The sequence below is a fragment of the Macaca mulatta genome, chromosome 16 (genome assembly GCF_049350105.2).
Source record: "Macaca mulatta isolate MMU2019108-1 chromosome 16, T2T-MMU8v2.0, whole genome shotgun sequence".
NCBI classification, from domain to species: Eukaryota; Metazoa; Chordata; class Mammalia; order Primates; family Cercopithecidae; genus Macaca; species Macaca mulatta.
In genome coordinates, this window is record NC_133421.1 from 69964153 (window position 1) to 69988826 (window position 24674).

General features: G+C 41.6%; 2 protein-coding genes and 1 pseudogene across 8 annotated transcripts in view; 1 reads left to right on the forward strand and 2 right to left on the reverse strand.

The window, feature by feature from the left end:
* Positions 1-606: 606 nt before the first annotated feature.
* Positions 607-2050, reverse strand: LOC144335800 (small ribosomal subunit protein eS17 pseudogene; annotated as a pseudogene). Its single transcript, XR_013406988.1, has one exon. The product of XR_013406988.1 is annotated as a small ribosomal subunit protein eS17 pseudogene (transcript).
* Positions 2051-2266: 216 nt separating this feature from the next.
* On the reverse strand, positions 2267-23403 carry LOC714877 (nucleosome-remodeling factor subunit BPTF). Of its 2 annotated transcripts, XM_077972177.1 has the most exons (7): positions 23138-23403; positions 21707-21752; positions 18238-18455; positions 12754-12954; positions 11975-12163; positions 10597-10721; positions 2310-2449 (listed from the first exon to the last, which is right to left on the reverse strand). In XM_077972177.1, exons 1-6 carry the CDS (start codon positions 23298-23300, stop codon positions 10696-10698), a joined length of 843 nt encoding a protein of 280 aa, XP_077828303.1. In that variant the 5' UTR covers positions 23301-23403; the 3' UTR covers positions 2310-2449; positions 10597-10695. The 2 variants fall into 2 exon arrangements, 1 of the variants encoding a protein (XP_077828303.1); XR_013406987.1 differs by lacking the exons at positions 10597-10721; positions 21707-21752 and adding an exon at positions 15607-15701 and having other exon boundaries at positions 2267-2449; positions 23190-23378.
* The window catches only part of LRRC37A (leucine-rich repeat-containing protein 37A3), an 82496-nt gene continuing 80310 nt past the window's right edge, over positions 22489-24674 (forward strand). For all 5 annotated transcript variants that reach the window (XR_013406981.1, XM_077972170.1, XM_077972167.1 and 2 more), the window contains exon 1: positions 22489-23150. Coding sequence is in view for 3 of the 5 variants with exons in the window: in XM_077972170.1 (XP_077828296.1) it covers positions 23049-23150 (102 nt within the window). In the remaining 2 variants the exon portion in view is untranslated. The remainder of the gene's footprint in view (positions 23151-24674) is intronic.

Here is a 24674-nt window from a genome sequence, read left to right on the forward strand (position 1 = left end):
AAACCATTCCTACCCAACTCCAGTCATACACTTTTGCTGGAGGCATCAATCACAGTACATTGCCTGCTCTGGCCATAGGGGTAGAAACATTATGATCCAAGATAAGACACTCAAATTCCTTCCTCAAGGGCTTTTGATTTGGAGCACAAGTAGGGGCCTTGCCTTTGGGTCACAGACCTTGGAAAGATATAAATACAAATTGCTTGTGCCATCTTCCCTGCCACATGGGAATAGCCTGTCTATATTGGGAGAGAATGAGGTTAATACACACAAATATATGTAGACCTAAAAGGTGAGAGAGAAAGAGGGGAAAACAAAGAGTTTGATACCTGAGGGTCCAGTTATGCCTAATGATGGCTTGGACTTCCCAACTATATGAGCTAATTAAATTCCCTCTTCACTTAAGCTAGTTTAAGTTGGTTTGGTCACTTGCAACTGAAAAAGTCCTAATTAAAACAGATTTCCAACTCAGATCAAATGAAAATTATAATTTAGATAGATTTAAAACAAAGTTATAGAAGTATGATGAATTACTGTAAAATATATGTATATTCTTGGGATGGGGATAGCCCTCCTTAATAAAATATAAAATCCAGAGAAACTCTAAAGAAAAAGACTGATACATTTAACTATATAAAAATGTAAAAATTTCTGTATGACAACAAAGAGCTAAAAATAGGCAATTACAATACAAATATATATGTAAAATTGAAGATTAACAGCCATAATACATAAAGCATTCCTATTCCTAAAATTCATTAAGGACAGATAACAAAACTCATTAGGAAAAAGTGACAAAAAGACATGAATAAGCAATTCACAGGAAGTTCAACAAACACATGTAAGAAACTTAACCACATGAGTAAGGATATGCAAATTTTTATATGAACTACTTTTCACCATTGGAAAAAATGTTAAGAGGAATGATGTTGATTTTAAGTGAGAGAATAAGGAAAAAGATGTGTATGTAAATTACTGGTATAAATCTCTTTTGATATACAATTAAGCAGTAGTTATCACTGTTTTTTAAATACAGCTACCATTTGACCAGCAAGTCCACTTACTGTTTCTGTACTGCCAGAAATACCTGCACAAGTACACAAAGATTTACGTTAAGGATGTTTAAAAGCATCACTATTTGTAATAATGAAAAACTGTTAACAACCTAAATGTCCACTAATAGAGAAATAGTAGATGATTTATGGTACATCCATACTTTGAAGTATCATGCAGCAGTTTTTAAAAAATGAATTTAATTATAACATAAAAAGATTCTCTACATGTATCATTGAGTAAAAAAAGCAGGATGCAGAAAAATACATGCAGAATGATCCTGTTTATGTTTAAAAAATCCCCAAAACTAAAAAAATCACCCAAAGCCCCCCAAAAACTTTGTAAACATACATACATAAATGTAACCGCAGAGAGAAAGATCTAAAATGTTACACACCAAACTGTTGATGGATGGTGGTTACCTTTGGGGAGGGAAGTATGAAAAGGATCTTTCTTCCCCGCTCGGTGTGCTTTTGTATATTTTTATTTTTATTTTTATTTTTATTTTATTTTATTTTTTTGTTGTCCCAGATTTATTGAAAATAATATAGCACTGCAGAAAAAATTCTAACAGGTCCCCGAGGCGTTTTGAAATGCATCCCAACTGTAGGCTAAGTGACTTGCAGGTTGGACAGACTGCTGAAGTCCAAAAGCTTCAGCATTTCCTTAGTGTCAGGATCTACTTCAATTATCTCCTGATCCAGGGCTGAGACCTCGGGAACGTAATTGTCTCTCCTTTCTCTCTCCTCCTCCTGCAGCTTGATGGAGATACCTCTTACAGGGCCTCTCTGAATCCGCTTCATCAGATGGGTGACATAGCCTGCTATCTTGTTGCGGAGCTTCTTGCTGGGGATAATGGCGATCTCTTCGCACACGCGCTTGTTCGTGTGGAAATCGTTGCCCAGGCGTGTGTAGTACTTCTCTAGGATGACCCGGGCCGCCTTCTTCACGGTTTTGGTGCGAACGCGGCCCATGTTGGCGGGTCCTTGGTAAAGAGCGCTTTTGTATATTTTTAAAACAAAAACATTGAGTGCAAGTACTATCAGTGTTTTAAAAAAAATGAAAAATAAAGGAAAAGAACATCTACATTTTCCCACCCCCACCAAACTTTCATTTAAAAAATTAAAAACTAAAAAAATAAATAAAATAAAAAATAATAAAGCGAAAATAGAAAAAACTTCCCTTTAATGGAATGCATGAGGTATATTCTTACCTATCTCTTCCTGAATAGAGACAGGTGTATGAGATTCTCTTTCTTCATTTTCAGGATCATCAGCTGCCTTAGCAGATTCACTCTGGGAAGAATTTAGTTCACTGCTGTTACTGTTTTCCAGATCAGGCCGCATGGAGGTAGTGGTAGCACTAGTGTTACTGCTCTCACATGTCTTGTTAGGTTCTTTTAGAAAAACAGAATATCTGATTTTTAAATTGGAAATCACATGAAAAATGACGAATTGTCAGAAAAGACATTTGTGTTAGAATTTCATTACAAAGCTGTATTTTTAAAAGAAAAGCTGTTCATGTATGACTAGTGCAATGTATAAAAGAAAGTGGTAAGCAACACCTTATGAGTTATTTTTTAAGTCTTCCAGGCTATTAACTTACTGATTATTTATTTATTTATTTATTTTTCTGTAGAGATGGAGTCTCGCTCTGTCGCCCAAGCTGGAGAGCTGGAGTGCAATGGCGCGATCTTGGCTCACTGCAACCTCCGCCTCCCGAGTTCAAGTAATTCTCCTGCTTCAGCCTCCCAAGTAGCTGGGACTACAGGCACATGCTGCCATGCCCAGCTAATTTCTTTTGTATTTTAGTAGAGACGGGGTTTCACCATGTTGCCCAGGCTGGTCTCGAACTCCCGAGCTCAACTCACTGACATTTTTGTGGGGTGAGGACCCAACCCTAACCCGCTGACTCATACCACCTTAGTCTCCAGCACAAGGCAGACAATCTTTTGGATACCCCAGAGCTGGAGAATAACCAACTGATATGACTATCTCTGAAAACTTACAGTGCACCAGATATTGCAGAGGTGGTTTTGCTGAGATAATATTCAAAATCTGAAGCTTACAGTCTTACTTTTGAAAAGTATTTAAACAGTATTAGAAACAGTATTAAACAGGATTATTTATCTCTATGGTTTTCTGCCTGAATAGTATAACCCCCAAATTAACTAGAAGGTAATGCGTACATGTGACTGTTTTCTCCTCCTCCTCCTCCTCCTTCTCCTTCTTTCTTCTTCTTCTTAAAAACAAAAAACAAACAAACAAAAAAACCAGAGTCTCGCTCTGTCATGCAGGCTAGAGTGCAGTGGTACAATCTTGGCTGACTGCAGCCTCCACCTCCCAGGTTCAATAGGTTCTCCCACCTCAGCCTCCTGAGTAGCTGGGACTACAGGTGCGTGCCACCACGCTCAGATAAATTTTTTGTAGATTTTGGTAGAAATGGGGTTTCACCACGTTGGCCAGGCTGGTCTTGAACCCCTGACCTCAGGTGATCCGCCTGCCTTGGCCTCCCAAAGTGGCTGAGATTACAGGTGTGAGCCACTGTGCCCAGTCGTGATTGTTAACTTCTAAGGACAATTTAGTAGTATCACTATGAGTATAGTTCTTAAAAGCATATAAAAATTACCACTACCGGCCAGGCGCGGTGGCTCAAGCCTGTAATCCCAGCACTTTGGGAGGCCGAGACGGGCGGATCACGAGGTCAGGAGATCGAGACCACTCTGGCTAACACGGTGAAACCTCGTCTCTACTAAAAAATACAAAAAAAAAAAACCTAGCCGGGCGAGGTGGTGGGCGCCTGTAGTCCCAGCTACTCGGGAGGCTGAGGCAGGAGAATGGCGTGAACCCGGGAGGCGGAGCTTGCAGGGAGCCGAAATCTGGCCACTGCACTCCAGCCTGGGCGACAGAGCAAGACTCTGTCTCAAAAAAAAAAAAAATTACCACTACCATGAACAGAAAACCTGTCTTTCCATGGTAGTTCTAAAATTCAGAGTCTCCCTCTGTGTTTGTTTTTGCCATTAACAAGGTACTCTTCAAATCACCCAAAATAAAAATTGGTTGACAATCTATTGCAGTAACTATCTCTAATGTATAATGTCGGGTTTCAGGAAAAGAACCTGACAACCCGATGGAAATATGTGAGCCGTCACAAAAGAAAAGAAAATGGCCTTTAGGCATATGGAAATATGCCCAATTCAAACTAAGAGAAATGTAAAATAAAACTGTATGAAGAAACTACTCTCAGTTATCAAGTGGCAAAAATCCCAGTCTCACAATACACAAAGGGAAAATTACATAGCATTTACTTAACGTAGCAATCCTGTGTAGCCCAAGATACACTAAAAAAATACTAAATTATTTATCTATAGAGCTATTCATTGGAGTATTTAAAATGGCAAAAGACCCAGAAATGAAGAAAATGCCCATGAGGCTGAGAGCAGTGGCTTATGCCTGTAATCCTAGCACTTTGGGAGGCTGAGGCAGGCGGACTACTTGAGGTTAGGAGTTCAAGACCAGCCTGGGCAACATGGTGAAACTTTGGCTCTACGAAAAATACAAAAATTAGCCAGGCATAGTAGTGCATGTCTCTAGTCTTAGGTACTTGGCGGGCTAAGGCAGGAGGATCACTTGAACCCGAGAGGCAGAGGTTGCAGAGAGCCGTGATTGGGCCACTGTACTCCAGCCTGGTGACAAAGCTGAGATCTTGTCTAAAAAAAATGGGGGGGGGGTGCCGGGTGCAGTGGCTCATGCCTGTAATCCCAGCACTTTGGGAAGCTAAGGTGGATGGATCACCTGAAGTCAGGCGTTTGAGACCAGCATGGCCAACATGGTGAATCTTGGCAGTGAGCCAAGATCACGTCACTGCACTCCAGCCTGTGTGACAGAATGAGACTGTGTTTCAAAAAAAAAAAAAAAAGAAAAGAAAAGAAAGAAAAGAAAATGCCCATCAATAGGGCACTAGTTGAACAAAAGATGGTATATACAATTAAATACCACGCATCATAGCAAGAACTGACGATAATCACTATGTTCACATATAAAATGATCTCCAAGATTAAATGTTAAAAGCAAGGTGTAGAACAATACTTATAATACGCTCACTTTTGTGTGAGAAGGGGAGGAAATACAAATTTATAAACAGTTGTTGCTTTTACTTATAAAAAACAAAATCAGCCAGGCACAGTGGCTCACGCCTGTAATCCCAGCACTTTGGGAGGCCGAGGCAGGTGGATCATGAGATTAGGGGTTCAAGACCAGCCTGGCCAAGACGGTGAAATCCCATCTTTACTAAAAATACAAAAATTAGCTGTGCGTGGTGGCAGGCGCCTGTAATCCCAGCTACTCGGGAGGCTGAGGCAGGAGAATTGCTTGAACACAGTGGGCGGAGATTGCAGTGAGCCAAGACCGCACCACTGCACTCCAGCCTGGGCAGCAGTGTGAGACTCCATCTCAAAAGACAAAACAAAACAAAAACAAGAAACATTGAAGAATAACCAAAAAACAATAAAAATGGCTACTTATAAGGGAAAAGAAAGACATGGTTACCTAGAGAGAGAAGGAATGAAAGTGAAAATTCTCTGAATATCTCCAGTTACATAGTTTTGAATTTATAATAATGTAAATGTTCTTCTACATTTTCAAAAAAATAAAGTTATTATAGAAATGCATCCCTAAAAATTAAAACAGAAACGAACTGCGTATCAAGTTGTGCCTAACCACACAAAGGATTATTATTATTATCTTTTTTTGTTTTGTTTTAGACAAGGTCTGGTTCTATCACCCAAGCTGGAGTGCAGTGGTGCAATCTCGTTTCACTGCAACTTCCACCTCCTGAGCTCAAGCCATCCTCCCACCTCAGCCTCCTGAGTAGCTGGGACTACAGGGAAGCACCACCACGCTCGGCTAACTTTTACAGAAAAGGGATTTTGCCATGTTGGGCAGGCTGGTCTTGAACTCCTGAGTTCAAGCAACCTGCCCACCTCGGCCTCCCAAAGTGCTGGGATTACAGGCGAGAACCGCCACGCCCGGTCCAGAGGATTATTTTAAGTGACTTTAGAATATGATATTTTGTCTGTACATCCTTACTAGAAATGTAGTATAATGAGAAATAAAGAGCAGCAAAAAGTCATAAATGCCATTCAGCAGTCTTAGTGTCAGCAGTAATACTGGTATTATGAGAATACCGCCATATTGAAAAATCACTTCCTCTTATTATTAATGCACATTAGGATAGGAATATCCTGTATTGGGATAAAGCAAATATATAGCTGAATCACTGTTGCTAGGAACTGAGGCTTTCAGTATAGGGAACAGAGATACAAACGTAAAAACAAAGAAACTAAGTACGCTATCCGCAACCTGAATCTGAAGCATCAAAATAAACTGATGATCTTTTTCTTTTCAAAAACATGTCTTTCATAACACTACCCACCCAAAAAGCCTAGGGGCTGTGAGAGCCCAGTAGCAAAAAGTATCCCTGAGTCTAGATTGTGGTCTCTAAATATCATTTCTCATTAAAAGGAACTTGGACTTCTTGAGGAAAAAAACCAATTCCAAGTCGGGATAGGTACCGTGTCACATAAGCCTCAAACATTTTATTCTGCTGAAGAGCAAGAAGTCCAGCCAGCATGGTGGCTCACGCCTGTAATCCTAGCACTTTGGGAGGCTGACGTGGGCGGATCACCTGAGGTCAGGAGTTCGAGGCCAGCCTGGACAACATGGTGAAATTCCATCTCTACTAAAAATACAAAAATTAGTTGGGTATGGTGGTGGATGCCTGTAATCCCAGCTATTCAGGACGCGGAGGTTGCAGTGAGCCGAGATTGTGCCCCTGCACTCCAGCCTGGGTGACACAGCAAGACCATGTCTCAAAAAAAGAAGAAAAAAAAAAGGAAAATCCCCAAAACTCCATATTACAGTCTCCAAATAAATAACTGATTCTGGAAAGATCATTAAAATGAGTGAGAGGTTAACAGAGACTCTTGCAATCTCACCACCTAAACTCTGATCAATCTAGGAATCTCTACAGGTAGAAAAACCATATACCATGAGCCTCTTGGTGTGACACAGTATCAATTAACCAGCACACTGTTTATAAAGTATTCTTCCCAAAGACAGATGAAACTGAATAGGTACTAGGAGATTAACTTTTTAACTTTATAAGTGATATGTACCAATCTTTCCCCAAATATTGTCCAACTTTTTCAGTTTAATCTTTAATCTGAGCCACACAAAATGTTTCTGATCATTGATCATACTCGATATAATAGGTATCATGAAACCTGACCAATTTTCTTATGCTCTCACTCCTATCATTTTTATACTACAATTTTATCATTTTTCCTTCACATAATAACTTCACCAAATTATATGAAAACAACAGTGTTCTCTGACAAGATCTTATTTCAAAGTAAAGCCCTGAAATAAAATATATACAGAAGCAATTCTGTATATATAAGGAAATACTAAAGTAAATGTTTGTATTTCTACAAAAATTCTAAATTCTCAGATTTTTAAAAAAGTCCTTCTATTGCAGAAAATATATACAATACAAACATTAACCAAAAGAAAGCTGGTGTAGGTTGAAAACATTATTAAAAATAATGGACATTTCACAATGATAAAAAAACCAACAAAATATAAATATTAGGTGCTCCTAATAACACGGTTTCAAACTGTATAATGCAAAAACTGAAAAAAAAAACAAAAAGAGAAAAAGGCATATCTACAATAAACAGAAATAATTTTAAAATATCTGACAGGAAAAAAAAACACACCCAAAAACATACCAAGAATACAGATTAGAACAATACAATCAGAAACCTTATCTGAAGTGAGACCTTGTCTCTAATAAATAAATAAGTAAGCTGGGCATGGTAGTGCACACCTGTAGTGTCAGCTACTTGGGAGGCTGAGGCGGGAGGATCGCTTGAGCCTGGGAGGTCAAGGCTGCAGTGAGCCATGATCGCGCCACGGCACTCCAGCCTGGATGAAAGAGTGAGATTCTCTCTCAAAAAAAAAAACTTTACCAAAAATATCTTTCCATCTGAAATGCTATCCAATCTAACAGTCTCTTTTATTGATAAGTTTTAATCATTAAGTTGGATGTCTAAATACATTCTGAAAGTTTAGAAAAACCAAGTAAGATATCGTCTGTCATGGCTATTGTTGTTAATCTGCCTTGAATAATTCTTCCACCCCATTTTTTTTTTTTTTTTTTTTTTGAGGCAGAGTCTCATTCTGTCACCCAGGCTGGAGTGCAGCGGCACGATCTCGGCTCACTGCAACCACCACCTTCCAGGTTCAAGCGATTTTCCCGCCTCAGCCTCCCAAGTACCTGGGATTACAGGCGCTTGCCATCACACCCAGCTAATTTTTGTATTTTTAGTAGAGACGGGGTTTTGCCATGTTGGCCAGGCTGGTCTCAAACTCCTGACCTCAGGTGATCCACCTGCCTCAGCCTCCCAAGGTGCTGGGATTACAGGCGTGGGCCACCGTGCCCGGCCCACCCCAATTCTTCTAACAAGGCATCTCATCCACTGACCATAGGTAGTGAACAGCGGTAAGAGTTTGGTCCAGGGATATCATAAAGTGTTTAGCACATTGCCAGGCACATTGTAGGCACTTAATAAATATCTGCTGAATAACTGCATAGAGAGCCACAGAAACAGAGGGAAGCAGGTAATTCTCTCTGAAGGTCACAACTCTTTTAAGTCTGTCTACTGCCCATTGGAATGTAAGTCACCAAGGTCCCAGATCTTATCTATTTTGGTCACTGATATATCCCCATTAGTATATTCTGAAGTCAGGGACCTATTAAAATGCTTCTCTACTTTATAAAAGTACCAAACTTCTCTTTAAAATCTGGTATGATATATTTAATAAAGTCTTTTAAAATGTTTTTCATGTTTTGGAAACAAGTATGATAATTCTGTTTTGTTTTTTACTCTAGTCATGAAGAGAACTAGGAGTTATTAAATGGGAAGGTTTTGAATTTATTGTAGGGACAGCATTTTCAGCTGTCCAGCACTCTCACCCTGCTAATGACCCAAAATCCCCTCTGATGCCAGCTACTGACAATTGCTATATTTGCTCCCATTCTAGTTTTCTTGAAACTGCTTGCTTATGTTTTCATATAAATATATTTCCTTTTCCTTTTTTTGAGATGCAGCCTTGCTCTGTCACCCAGGCTGGAGTACAGTGGCATGATCTCAGGTCACTGCAACCTCCGCCTCCCAGATTCAAGTGATTCTCCTGCTTCAGCCTCCCAAGTAGCTGGGACGACAGGCGTGTGCCACCATGCCCGGCTAATTTTTGTATTTTTAGTAGAGATCGGGTTTCTCCATGTTCATCAGGCTGGTCTCAAACTCCCGACCTCAGGTGATCCACCCGCCTCGGCCTCCCAAAGTGCTGGGATTACAGGTGTGAGCCACTGCACCTGGCCATAAATATATTTTTAAATACATGAAAATACTATTATATTTGAACTGTGAAGTGTAACTACAAAGGCTCTCATTTACAAGAGATCAACATTCGTTATGTTCAACAAATCATCAAATCAGCATTTTTTATGTTGATTAACAACTACTGAATCAGGAAAAGTGTAATTCAATTCACTCACTTCGTTATTCTTTTTTTGCTAGGCTTTCTCACTCTTCAAAGGAGTTAACTATAAATATCAGTAACAGTAATACTCAACGTTTACTGAGCAGTTAATATGTGTCGGGCACAATCCTAAGTGCTTTATATATATATTATTCATTTAACATTCTTTAAAAACATGTAAGATACTAGGATAATAGTTTCTCCCTTAAATCATTCTAATAACAAAAGAACATATATCTCAGAGAAATATACTGGTAATATAATACCTTACAAAGCAAATGTCTGCTAAAATCTAAGTATAGCTGTTACTCAGCTGAGTTTGGTTTAGAAACAGAACTAGATCATACATAAACCCACTAGTTGTAAACCTCAATGTAATGTAATGTACTGATCAATGTAAAAGTACAAAGAATACTTTAAAAAGTATCTACTAAGATTGTAATCATGATTCCAATAAGAATTAAATATTTTCCACATTATTTTGGGGGCAATAATCAACTTTCAAACTTTTAACCCTGAATATGTGAGTCAGGATAACATAATTTTTAAGAACTGGATAGGACCCAGAACTTTAACCATAACATTGTAAAATTAAATTATAGATCTCTAAGTTTCTCCAATCTATTCAATAAAGGACTCTCACTGAAATAATCTCTTATAGGTACTTATCAAATGCCTCTAGTGAAAGGGAATTTATTATTTCTATTTTCTAAAAAGCTCTAATTTTAAGTTGTTAATATTTAATCAAAATATTCTTCATTATATTTCTATTTATGACTTAGCACCTTACATTTCAAAGAAGAAGTCTCATATGCCCACACATCAGCCCTTCAAATATCTGAGGACAATTACGTTATTTTCAGCTCACCCCTCGATGTCAAGCCCCTATTCTTTTCTAGAATAAAAACTTTTTTTTTTTTTGGAGACGGAGACTCACTCTGTTGGCCAGGCTGGAGTGCAGTGGTGCGATCTCCTCTCACCGCAACCCTCCTGGGTTCAAGGGATTCTTGTGCCTCAGCTTCCCGAGTAGCTGGGATTACAGGCATGAACCACCAGGCCTGACTAATTTTAGAAAAAACAGGGTTTCACTGTGTTGCCCAGACTGGTCTTGAACTCCTGGCCTCAAGTGATCTGCCCACCTCGGCCTCCAAAGTGCTGAGATTAGAGGTATGAGCCACTGAGTCCAAACAACATTTGTTTCTTTATTCATTTCACCAGGTGGCATGGTTTCCAGAGTTTTCTTGATTTTTTTTTTTTTTTTTGACATGGAGTCTCACTCTTGTCACCCAGGCTGGAGTGCAGTGACACAATCTTGGCTCACTGCAACCTCCGCCTCCGGGGTTCAAGCGATTCTCCTGCCTCAGCCTCCCGAGTAGCTGGGATTACAGGCGACTGCCACCATGCCCAGTTAATTTTTGTATTTTTAGTAGAAATGAGGCTTCACCATGTTGGCCAGGCTGGTCTTGAGCTCCTGACCTCAGGTGATCTGCCCGCCTTGGCCTCCCTAAGTGCTGGGATTACAGGCATGAGCCACCGCACCTGGCCCATTTCTTGATCTTAATGACTAATCTCTCAACAATATAAAATATGGCAGACCTACTGCTGTTTGCTGCAGTTCTTCTGGACCTTACACTTACGTCCCTATCTGTAGCGCCCTATTAAACTGGTGTTTTCAGCAACACAGTTCACTGTTGACCAGTACTCAAATGGAAGTCATCCTCATAAGAGTGCTAGGTTGTCAAAATCCTTCATGGTATGCAATAGGGCATTCTTGGTGTGATATAACTTACTTGGAGTATAACTTTAACTTTAAAAACTGAAAATATGAATTACTGGTCAACCTACATTTTTATGTCAAAATACATCTGACAACAATGTTTTGTGATCATGATTTTCTACCATAACACTATGGTTTAAAATGCTATAAATATTACATGAGCACATGCAAACATAAAATTAATTTGTTAGTATCTACAGAACTAGAAAGGTCAGATCATTCAACATTGAGCGATTAGCACGTAAGTAATTAAAACTAAAATATCTGCCAGTGTGGTCTGGTGATAAAATATAAAAATCCATCAAACAAAAACAGCTAAATGAAGTTTAAGAAGCATGAAAATCACAATGAGTTTCAAGCACTAACTGTGAGGACATTAATCAAACTCCAAATGTTAGGTGGTAATTCAGCAAAAAGGGATGGCACTGTAAGCAAGCAGCATGAATGAACACATAAAGTTTTAGGTGACATTCGGCTTTTACTACAAAAGGGAAGGATTTCCCCCATTACAGAGGCATTGATATGCTGCCCTCTGTACCTGGCACATCCTGGGGGAGCTCAGATGCCACCTTCTTCTCTGCCATGTTGCTGCTATCAGGGGTTTCTGAGAGACACCCCACGGGGCTCCTCCCTTCAGGGGCACTAGTCTCTTCTGAAGATGCATTTGTTGTGTTGTCGCCAAGATTTGCTGACACAGAGTTACCTTTATCCCCAACTTCTGTTGGCTCTACAGCAAAATGCACAACAAAACTTTAAAGATATTCTTTAAAATTGCTTCAGGACAAATGACCACATTCAGTCAACTACTAAAAATGATCTGTCACCAAAGAAACCTGCTTCCGTTGGATGGCCATTTTAAAGCAATTAGATTCTGGGATATTGCTGCAATAGGTAATCCAAAGAGTATTTAAGAATATTTAATAGTATATTAAGAATGTTTAAGTAATTAACACAAAAATGAACATATTTATATATATGTTCATACATACAAAATTATACATACAAAAGTATACATATATAAGTATACATACAAAAGTATATATTCTGGTATAATATAAAAATAGTACTTTTTCATAGGAAAATGGCAACTTAATGGCAAGTATAGAGACATGAGTATAATATTATAGCAAATCCACTATTACGTAAAACTCATTACAATTGTCACACATGTTACAAGAGGGGACGGTATCCTGATATCTTTAGAAATATTAAATTAAGTAGTTGCTTGCAATGTTTCACTTTCATTTTGCAAGTAAAACTGGAGGTTTCATAAATAACACTGATGAAATATTTCTTTTTAATCAAGTAATTTTTTACCCTCAGATTTTCCTTGCTCAGGGTCATTGTCTGGTGTTTTGTATTCACTGTCTTTTTCAAGGGACTGGTCTTCGAATTCTCTGCTTTTCTGAGCATCTTTAGAGTCATCCTCAGTCTCGTTCTTGTCTTTTTCTATTTCTTCTGGGCTTTTAACATTATCAGTGTCTGCCTTTTTGGCTCTTATAGATTCCAAAATTTCTTCTATAATGAAAACAAATAAAAAATTATTTCTATATATAACCAAATAGAACAGTAAGTACAACAAATGCCACTTAAGAGTTTCAGTACAAGTTATTAAAGAGGAAAATTAAGTATTTTTAAAGCATTAGACCTATGAAATAACAATCAATATTACAAACAAAATTTTGTTTAGAGAGTTCAACCAATGTGGTGTATCTTCACGTCTAGAAAATACATGCTAATTATGCATTCTACTTTTTTTTTTTTAAGTAAAGTTAGTCTATCTTTTTAAAATATAGGCTAGATACAGATATCTGTAACAGATGACAAAAACTGCAAGCTGACATAGACCCACAGTCTGGGCAGCACACTGTAGTGATCAAAACCTAGAAACCCAAAACCCACTGCAAATCTGACTTGGATTAGCTGTGTGACTCTGGGCAAGCTACCTAACCTCTCCAGGCCATCATTTCCTCAATTGTAAAATGAGAAAACAGAGGCCCTTTTGTAAGAACTTTCTCTCTGAAATCCCTGAACTGTTCTGAAAGTCATTAAGTCTCTAAGCACACTCACCTTCTTTCAACTTAGACAGAGTGATGCTATGGCATGTTATAGACCACGGGATATAGAAGGACCACAGTGCACAGAAACCAGGGTGTATCAGTATGGACTCATGGATATCAGTTATATTCTTTGGGTTATCATGCAATACTGTCACTTTTAATTTTGTTGCACAAATTGTTTCAGCTTTGGTCACTTGGGACTCTTTCCAAGTCTAGTGTCCTTTTGATACATATTCACTCATTCATTCATCCATCCATTCATTCATTCACTCAGCGTTTTCTTAACTTTCCAGTATTACAAGATGCTCCAGGTTCACCTTGTATTTTCCCTGCCTCAGTCCTAGAATCCACCATCTCTCCAAGGTGCCTTTGTTCTTTTTTGAAGAACAAATTGGAAAATGATGTTAGAAGTCACAATCTAGGTGCTTGGTGTGCTTGTTACAACTGGAGTGTTGCTTTCTAGGGTCTCTTGGCCAACAGAGCTAAGAAATGTAGTGATAAATATACACATCTATTATTATTTCAGTATTTATCTCTGCGGGCACATATGTGTATGAGTGAAAGCCTATGTGTCTGTGTAGGTTCATTTACCATTGCCCACTTGCTTATTTGTAACTTCTCTGACAGTGAGAAATCTGGCTCACATTATCTGTAATATATCTAGTTATTTGTTCATTCCATTCCTAGCACATAGTAAAATAGTTTCGGAATTGCTAAACTGTTTCCTCATAAAAATAAATTTACCAACTTGAGTACAATATTTGTGAATAAGAAGAAACACCTTTTTTTTTGAGATGGAGTTTTGCTCTTGTCATCCAGGCTGGAGAGCAATGGTGCGATCCTGGCTCACTGCAACCTCCACTTCCCAGGTTCAAGCAATTCTCCTGTTTCGACCTCCCAAGTAGCTGGCATTACAGGCGCCCACCACCACACGAGGCTAATTTTTGTATTTTTAGTAGAGACGGGGTTTCACCACGTTGGCCAGGCTGGTCTCGAACTCCTGACCTCAGGTGATCCACCCGCCTCAGTCTCCCAAAGTGTTGGGATTACAGGCATAAGCCACCACACCAAGCCAGAAGAAACAAACACTTTTAATACCATGTATATCCACAGTACTCCTCTTTGGATTTTTGGGTTTGTGTTTCCTTTTTTTTTTTTTTTTTTTTCTGAGATAGAGTCTCGCTCTGTTGCCCAGGCTGGAGTGCAGTGGTGCAATCTTGGCTCACTACAAGCTCCGCCTCCTGGGTTCACGCCATTCTCCTGCCTCAGCTTCCCAAGTAGCTGGGACTACAGGCACCAGCCACGACACCCGGGTAATTTTTTGTATTTTACTAGAGGCGGGGTTTCACCATGTTAGCGATGATAGTCTCGATCTCCTGACCTCGTGATCTGCCCGCCTCGGCCTCTCAAAGTGCTAGGATTACAGGCATGAGCCACTGCTCCCAGCCTGTGTTTCCTTTTTTAAAATTTTATTTTTTACTTTTTTAGAGACAGGGTCTCATTCTTGCCCAGGAGTACACTGAAGTGATCATAGCTCACTGTAACCTTGAATTCCTAGACTCAAGTTATCCTCCCACCTCAGCCTCCCAAGCAGATGGAACTATAGGTGTGTGTCACCATGCATGGCTAATTTTTTTTTTTTTTGAATGGAGTCTTGCTCCAGGATGGAGTGCAGTGGTGTGATCTTGGTTCACTGCAAAACCTCGCTTCCCGGGTTCAAGCGATTCTCCTGCCTCAGCTTCCCCAGTAGCTGGGACTACAGGTGCGTGCCACCACGTCCAGCTAAATTTTTGTATTTTTAGTAGAGATAGGGTTTAACCGTGTTAGCCAGGATGGTCTCGATCCCCCAACCTCATGATCTGCCCGCGTTGGCCTCCCAAAATGCTGGGATTATAGGCATGAGCTACTGTGCCCAGCTGCCTGGCTAATTTTTTAATCTTTTTAAAAATAGAGATGGAGTCTCACTATGTTGCCCAGGCTGGTCTTGAACTTCCAGCGACCCCCCTGCCTTGGCCTATCAAAGCACTGGGATTACAGTCGTGAAGCGCTGCCCAGCCCTTACTTACTATATTTTAAAGAACATTTTATTTGGAAAAAGAAATGTAGTTACCGATTATCTGCTTTTCTTAGAGGCACAGCTTTCCTCTTTTCTTTCTTTCTTTTCTTTTCTTTCTTTTTTTTTTGAGTCTTGCTCTGTTGCCCAGGCTGGAATGCAATGGCACAATCTCAATTCACTGCAACCTCCACCTCCCGGGTTCAAGAGATTCTCCCACCTCAGCCTCCCAAGTAGCTGGGGCTATAGGTGCACACCATTGATGACACCTGGCTAATTTTTATATTTTCTGTAGAGACGGGGTTTCACTATGTTGGCCAGGCTGGTCTCAAACTCCTGACCTCAAGTGATCCACCCATCCCAAAGTGCTAGCATTACAGGTGTGAGCCACCATGCCCGCTGTCTTTCAAACATAGCTACATCCTATAGCTTTTCTTAACCAAATCATTGTACATCCTCCCAACTTTCCCAGGCCATTTAATGAAAACCAAACAAAAAAAAAATGCTTAATTGCCTCCTAAGTTTAGACCATTTAAATTGGTTGAAAAGCACAGGTTGGATGACCATAGTTCTCTGATTTTCTACAAAGATTCTAATTTCAAATAGTCTATCTTGCTAAACACTCTTGTATATATGTGTGTATGTATATGTATGTATACATACACACATTCATACTGGTTTTAGGTCCAAAAACCTATGACAGTCATAGCCATAAGAAAAACAGACCAAAAATAGGGCCAGGCACAATGGCTCAGGCCTGGAATCCCAGCACTTCACAAGGCCGAGGCAGGTGAATCACTTGAGGCTAGAAGTTTGAGACCAGCCTGGCCAACATGGTGAAACCCCATCTCTACCAAAAATACAAAAATTAGCCGGGCGTGGTAGTGCACACCTGTAATCCCAGCTACTTGGGAGGCTGAGACATGAGAATTGCTTGAACCCAGGAGACTGAGGTTGCAGGGAGCTGAGATCATGCCACTTGCACTCCAGCCTGGGTGATACAGTGAGACTCTGTCTCAAAAACCAAAAACAAAACAAAACAACCAACAGCAACAACAACAAAACAAGAAAAACAGACCCAGTGTTCAGCAGAGGGAAAAACATTAAAGGATGAGAAAAAATTATGTTGTATCTGATCTATACTAAATATGCATATTCTATAAACATGTATATTCTACACTTTGCATGAATATTTCAAAACTAAACAAAGAATGAACCTACCAGGTTTTAGAAACCATCTCTACTTAGAAAAATTTCTTCTAAAAATAAACTTCCTTCAAATAAGCAAAATAAAGCATTATAAAACTTAATTACCATACAGGCATAGGATAAAGCAAATATAGTAAGCTGTATATTTAGCTATAAATATATAGTAAAGTACAGATCTAGATAATGAATATATGAGTATTTACTGTATAATTATAATTATTATTATTATTTTGAGACAAACTCTGTCCCTGTCGCCCAGGCTGGAGCGCAGTGGCGCAATCTCAGCTCACTGCAACCTCCACCTCCCAGGTTAAAGCAATTCTCCTGCCTCAGCTTCCTGAGTAGCTGGGATTACAGGTGTGTGCCACCGGGCCTGGCTAATTTTTGTATTTTTAGTACAGACGGGGTTTTGCCATGTTGGTCAGGCTGGTAACTGTATAATTCTTTAAACCTTTCTGTACATTTAATTTTTTCATAAAATATTGAGGAAAAATGCAGAAGAAAAATTTAACTCTCAGAAATAGAATTAAACTCACCTAAAGTAGACATGCATGTGTATAAAAACCAGAGAGCTATACATTAGAAATGAAGTATTTTGTTTGAGAGGTTAACATCAAGTCAAAGTCATCAGGACAGACTACGATTCTGAAATTCCTGTTATGCTACAAATTATTCTTGGCTATTATCAGAACCTCAGTAGTTTCCATTGTTTTCATCTCATATAACTCCAAGTTAAAGAACACCATTAGACATTATTTTGGGTATTTACCTGGACTGGGTGGTCCCAAACTGACTATCAAAGCCAAGATTTTGGTTACCAGAGAGAGCAAATAAAGGTAACGGTGGTGGACTGGTGTTTTAATGGGGAATTCTTCTGAGTGTTGAATTCATTGCCAATATACTCCTTAAAAAGTTGTTGAGAGGATTAAAGAATTGTAAAACACCTAGTTGAACACCTGGCCACAGTAGGCACTCAAAAATGTTAGTTTTCCCTTCTCTTCCCCATCAGTTTTCAACTCTTGTGAATACTTCCTCCTCTAGTACCAGGTTGACGTTGTACCTTAACCAAAAAAGGGAGGCCGAGGCGGGCGGATCACGAGGTCAGGAGGTCGAGACCATCCTGGCTAACACAGTGAAACCCCGTCTCTACTAAAAATGCAAAAATTTAGCCGGACATGGTGGCGGGCGCCTGTAGTCCCAGCTACTTGGGAAGCTGAGGCAGGAGAATGGCATGAACCCGGGAGGCGGAGGTTGCAGTGAGCCGAGATTGCGCCACTGCACTCCAGCCTGGGCGACAGAGCAGGACTCTGTCTCAAAAAAAAAAAAAAAAGAAAGAAAGAAAGAAAGAAAATTTTAATCTATATTTTAATCTATTTTCAAAGTTTGCATTTCATACCAACTGATTTCAAACCAACTGATTTCATACCAACAGTTTAGCTCAGACTTAACAAAAATAAAATGAGAAAATGCCCCTCTCACCATTAGCTGCCGCCAGAAAGGATTTGTTACTGCCCCAAACCTTATCAGTCAGGTCTTCGGTTATGTCCATGTGTCGGTGGATTTCTTCACGCATTTCTTCCAGAATTTTGCAGAGTTCTACTTCCCAATAATCTTTCTCTAGACAGTCAATTAATTCTGCAAGCTGGACCTTTGTGCTGTAGTACCAAATTTTATTTTCATTTTCTGTATCTTCTTCTCTGTTTAAAAATGGGGGAAAATATTATATATATTAGACATAATGCCACTTACCTGAGTTTCACCTACCCAGTGAAAAGTTAAAACAAAGCTTATGTACTAAAACTCAATATATGTGCTCACAAGAGATCCCTGCAGGTCTTACTCAAACTTGATTGACTCTGAGAAAGGACATCTAAAAAACATGACACAAAGAAAGATGACCTCAAAATTCAGAACCACATGAGAGTACTCTGTGGAAGCCAGTTTCAGCTGCTTCTCAATCAACTTTAAGATCATCAGTGTAACAATATGGTGAGCAGAATGTATTTAGAATTATTTTATTTTATTTATTTATTGAGACAGAGTTTCACTCTTGTCGCCCAGGCTGGAGTGCAGAGGCGCAATCCCGGCTCACTGCAACCTCCGCCTCCCAGGTTCAAGTGATTCTCCTGCCTCAGCCTCCAGAGTAGCTGAGACTACAGGCATGTGCCACCATGCCTAGCTAATTTTTGTATTTTTAGTAGAGATGGACTTTCACTATGTTGGCCAACATGTTCTTGATCTCCTGACCTTGTGATCCACCCACCTCGGCCTCCTAAAGTGCTGGGATTACAGGCATGAGCCACCGCACTCGGCCTAGAATTATTGTAGAATAAAATAAATTTATTTTAGAGACAGGGTCTCACTTTGTCACCCAGGTTAGAGTGCAGTGGCACCATCATGGCTCACAGCATACTCAGACTCCTAGGCTCAAGCAATTCTCCCGCCTCAGCCTCCCAAGTAACTAGGACTACAGACATGTGCCGCCATACCTGGCTAGTTTTATAATATAGTTTAGAAATATTTTCATCAAAATGGTGTAAATGCTTTGCTAAATTCTGGTTCTTGAAGGAGTTATCTCAAATAATATCTCATCCCTCTTCTTTACTTCTGGACAACTGAAGCTCAAACTGGAGAGGAGCTTTCTCTCCTGCCTAAAACCCTCCTAAGGTTCCATTCACTTTTAATGGAGTTAAAGACTTCAACAGAGATGGTCACTAACTTAAAAGAAACAGGTAAATTAATGTCTAGGACTAGACGTAGAGGAACACATATAATGGTATTTCTGTTCCCACTCAAAAGGAATTCAAGAGTATGTGTGAGGCAATTGATGAGAGTGAGTCTGATTTTCTTGTTTCCTCAATGGCAAACTGAGGGAACTGAAAGAACTGGGCTTTAGGGGAGATCTGGCTTTAAATAGGCTCATTTGCTTATAAGATATGTGGACATGGAGAAAACACAAGCTCTCTGAGCCTCTAAGACATTTTATTTACCTCACTTGTAAAATGAGGATATAATAAAAACCTGCCTGCAGGCCACTATAGGACTTACAGGTATAATGATAAGGCATCTACCATAGTGCCTGGGCACATTAGTGATCAATAAATGTTAAATATTATTATTATTATCATTTTTTTTTTGAGACGGAGTCTCGCTCTGTCGCCCAGGCTGGAGTGCAGTGGCGCGATCCCAGCTCACTGCAAGCTCCGCCTCCCAGGTTCACGCCATTCTCCTGCCTCAGCCTCCCGAGTAGCTGGGACTACAGGCGCCCGCCACCTCGCCCCGGTTAGTTTTTTGTATTTTTTTAGTAGAGACGGGGTTTCACCATGTTCGCCAGGATGGTCTCGATCTCATGACCTCGTGATCCACCTGTCTCGGCCTCCCAAAGTGCTGGGATTACAGGCTTGAGCCACCGCGCCCGGCCTAAATATTATTATTAAGATAAAAAATGAATAAAAATTTAGTAGCATTACAGGAATGAGTCACTCAGTAATTCTGAGAAAGAAGGGCTATATTAAATCATAGATAAATAAAAGGATACTGGTGGAGTACCCTTATTCTGAAAACCTGAAATCCAAAATGCTCCAAGATTCAAAAGATTTTGAGTGCCAACATGCTGTTCAAAGGAAATGCTCATTACAGCATTTCAGATTTTCAGATTAGGAATGATCAACTGGTAAGTATAATGCAAATATTCCAAAGCCCAAAACACTTCTGATCCAAAGCATTTTAGATAAGGGATGCTCAACCTATACAGTATTCACTGACTTAACATTTTTCTTCTTGAAGCCACAGAAAGATAAATTCATTAAAGCATAAAGTAGCAAAACATCAAATACCTGCTAATCCATTCAAAGAAAAGTTGGGTTTTTTTTGGTCTGTTTTGTTTTGTTTAACTTTTCTCTTTTTTGGGGGGTGGGTGACGGAGTCTCGCTCGGTTCACCACAACCTCTGCCTCCCAGGTTCAAGCGATTCTCCTGCCTCAGCCTCCTGAGTAGCTAGGACTATGGGCGCATGCTAATAAAAATTAGCGCCCGGCTAATTTTTGTGTTTTTAGTAGAGACGGGGTTTCACTATGTTGGCCAGGCTTATCTCGAAATTCTGGGCTCAAGCGATCCGCCCATCTGGCTTCCTAAAGTGTGGGGATTTCAGGCCTGAGCCACCGCACCTGGCCATCCTCTTCAAACAAAACATGGCATTTCCATTGGCCTAGGTCTTCACCTTGTCTACTTCATTGACTTACATTACCTACCTAGTCCTCGCAGCCATATACACATTTGTCACCCTTAGAGCTCAACCAAATTGTATTGAATGCATTTATTTGGCAATTAGTACTTGTATTTTAATTTTCATTTCATGTATGTGTTCCATTTTCCTAATAAGATTGAAATAAGCCATTTGACATACAGAATCCTGTTAGGTATTTTTCTTTCTTGTTTTAAAATTTTGAGAGAGGGTCTTGCTCTGTCACTCAGGCTGGAGTGCAGCGGTGCAATCACGGCTCAGTGCAACATCCACCTCCCAGGCTCAAGCGATCCTCCCCCCTCACCCTCTCGCGTAGCTGGGACCGCAGGTGCGCACCACCATGCCCGTCTAATTTTTCAGTTTTTTTCTAGAGACGAGGTCCTGTTATCTTGCCCAGGCTGGTCTCGAACTCCTGACCTCAAGCTATCATCCAGCCTTGGCCTCTCAAAGGGCTGGCATTGCAGACATGAGCTATTGCGTCCGGCCAACTATTTTTTAATTACTTTTTGGTTGTCACTTATCTCAATAAATAATAAAGTTTATAAAATCTTTCTCTTATCTGAAGAGCTGACTTCAACCACTCAGAGTTGAGTCCCTGTGATAAGGTTTGAGGGTGCCTGAAATGTCATCATGATATGTACCCTGGGCTAAGCTCAAACCTAGTGACTTCTCAAGTAAATAAAGGTTATTTCCCGATAATACAAACCTATGACACCGTGAAGTAGGTTTTAGGCAGGATTCCCTCTTTTCCACTGCAAAAGAGAGGTAAGTTCTTGCTTAGGTGGTCGGGGTCCTAGCTGTGACACTGGGAAGGTGGCGGGAGATTGGAACATGCAGCAGCTGCCTTCTGGAGTTTACTGAGGCTTTCGGAGTGGGGATTCCGCGCAACAGGTTTTAGGGCCCCCCTCCCTCCGGGCGGGGCATCCGGGAGCGTGGCTCCTGGCACAGATCCGGAACAGTTGTCATCGGAGTCAATTTCAGGACTCCAGCTCCAAGCCTCGCAGTTTCCTAAATTCTGGGGGCTTGTCTCCCTGTCCCCCGACCCCGACTAATTTCCGTCGGTCGCTGGCGCTGCCTGGTCCCTTAGGTCGCTCGGGCCGCCCCCATCCGCGACGACTTTTTTTTTCTTTCTCTAGCTGTTTCCCTAGAGGGCGGGGGGGGAATGATATTTGGGGGCTCTCCTGCCTTCCTGTCGGAGCCGCGGAAGCGGAGCCGCGGGAAGGAGGTCCGGCCAGCTTTGGGCTCCAGCCAGGAGTCCGCGGAGACTGTGGTCTCCGAAAGCCTTAGACGCGGGGCGTGTAGCGAGCTGCGGGCCTCTCTCAGCCGCGCCACCCGCGCTCGGAGTCCAGCCGCGCCGCGCTGCGCTGAGCCCAAGCGCCCCGGGCTCTCCGCTCCCGACTCAATGTTCCCGCGCTCCCCCTAGCGGCCGCCGCGCCACCTCGCCCCTTCCCAGGCTCGTCGGCGGCGCAGCACCCGTGACGGCGCTCCAGTAGCGGGAAGAAATAAGATGGCGGTTGAAGGCGAGCCGGAGTGGGGCCCCAGCAATTCGGTTGAGCCTCCTCCCTCCACCCGCTTCCGCCGGCCGGGCCTCTCTCGCCCGGCCCCTAGGGCTTCCCCACCCGGCCCCGGCGCTCCCCACCGCCCGCACTGCGCCAGGCCCTCCCCGTCCACTTTCCCTTCTTTCCCCGCCTCGGGCTCCAACAAGAGGGGCCGGTGGGGCAGGCCGACCAAGCATCCCGCGGCTCCCGCTGCGCCCCGGCCCCGCCGCCGCCGCCCCACGTCCGGACCCATCCGGAGGCTCCGCTCGCCGCTACGCGGTAGCAGCCGGGGCAGGTGGGCAGCCGCCAGGCTGAGGTGGTGCCCAAGACGCGGCTGAGCTCTCCCAGGGTGGGCAGCAGTAGCCGGAGAAAGTCGCCGCCGCCGGGCCCCGGCGCCAGCACCAGCGACCCGGGCGGGCGAGGGGCGGGGGCGACGGCGAGGAGGCGGGGGCAGCCACCTTGCCCGGACCACCGCGGCCCGGAGCGTCGTCAACAAAGTGGTGCACGACGATGACTCCGATTATCGGGAGGAGCTGGAAGACGACGACGAGGACGCCAGTTACTACACGGAAAGCAGCTTCAGGAGCTGTAGTACCTACAGCAGCACTCCAGGTACCCACGAAGCTCAGTTGCTGCAGACTCCTTCCTCACCTCCTCTGCCCTCCCCGCTTGCTCACTTATGTGGTGTGCATCCTGCTCCGATCTCCCGCCAACCCCGCCGACCCCTAAGCAGAGGGGAAATGCGAGGGGAAAGAGGCGCATTGTTCAAAGTGGAGATTGCATTGTTGCAGTTTGCAGGTCGCACTCTCTCGCTGCCCCCCCCCCGCCCCCCGCCAACCCCCTCTTTTTCCTCCTCAAAATTTGTGCCGTGTGCAGTGTCTCCACCGGGCAGGATTGAAACTTTGGCAAACACATATCCTTTGCATTCATTTTTCTCCTCTTGTTTTGGTGTGGTTTTCCGGAATGAAAGAAGCCTCTTGTTTTGCAAACCTCTTTGCATTTCTAATGTGGTTCCTTTCGGATTTTTATTATATATCTGTTCCTTAAAAGGGAGTTAAGGATTTGGACAGATTGTGGCATACAAACACACACAAAAACATGCCTGTTTTCACACCCCTAGCTGTGGTTTTTAAATTGTGTTAAGGAAACGGATCATTTGGGTTAGTAGGGGAACCTTATCTGGTACTGTGTGTTTTTATTCTTCGAGTGCTAATGGGCCCGTGCAACAGCTGCTGGTAAATGGCTGATTAAAAAGCAAAGCAGAAAGCCAAACAAGACCCAACCAAATTTGGTAATTCATCCGATTCAAAATTGTTTTGGTTAAATCAAAAATAAAAGTATAAGACCGCAGGAACGCGCGTCTTAACTCATTTGATCGCTTTGCCTTGCTTGGGGAATGCAGTTTCGTGTCACCTGTTGCAGAAGATGTGTAGTTGATCATCTAGACATAATTGCCGAAGATGAACTTTTGGACCGACTTCTGACACACAGCGTCAGAATCAGATTTCTTACACAGCGACTTTTTCTTTTCACTCTATTTCTGAGGAAAAAGCCCTCCCGAAATCCGTAGTGAATTTCTCCATGGTAACCCCTCTTCTGTTTTCACACAGAAACGTTTCTCTAGGCTGGTGCATTTTGTTAAACACCCCCGCCCCTGCCCCCACCGCAAAGTCTACTTTGTATTAAATACGTGGTTGCAATTTACTAAATTGTGAAATTAACCGAAACAACAACCGGCAAGACTTTCCTTTATAATTTTGCAAATCTAGATTAATTAGAATCTGGTTTTAAAAACATTTAAAAAATAAAGTTTATGAGGAAATACTTGTGATGAAAAAGTACCCTTTTTTCCTTGAAGTGAGTTGTGTCATGTCTTTCTCAGAGAAACTAGGGTAGTAGAAGTGGTTAAATTGCAAAGTTTCTGTTTTTTTAAATAAATGCTTAAATACTTATTGGAGAAGTAGGGTAGTATTATATTAAGCCAAATGTAAACCCATGTAGATTGTCCTAACATAAACTGAAAAAGTAATTTCTTTTGCCCGATAGTCAGAATCATTGCCAGACTTGCCCTGGGAGGCTGGCTAGAGAATGAAGGGAATGAATCAAGTGTCCGATATTTATGTCTTATATGTAGAA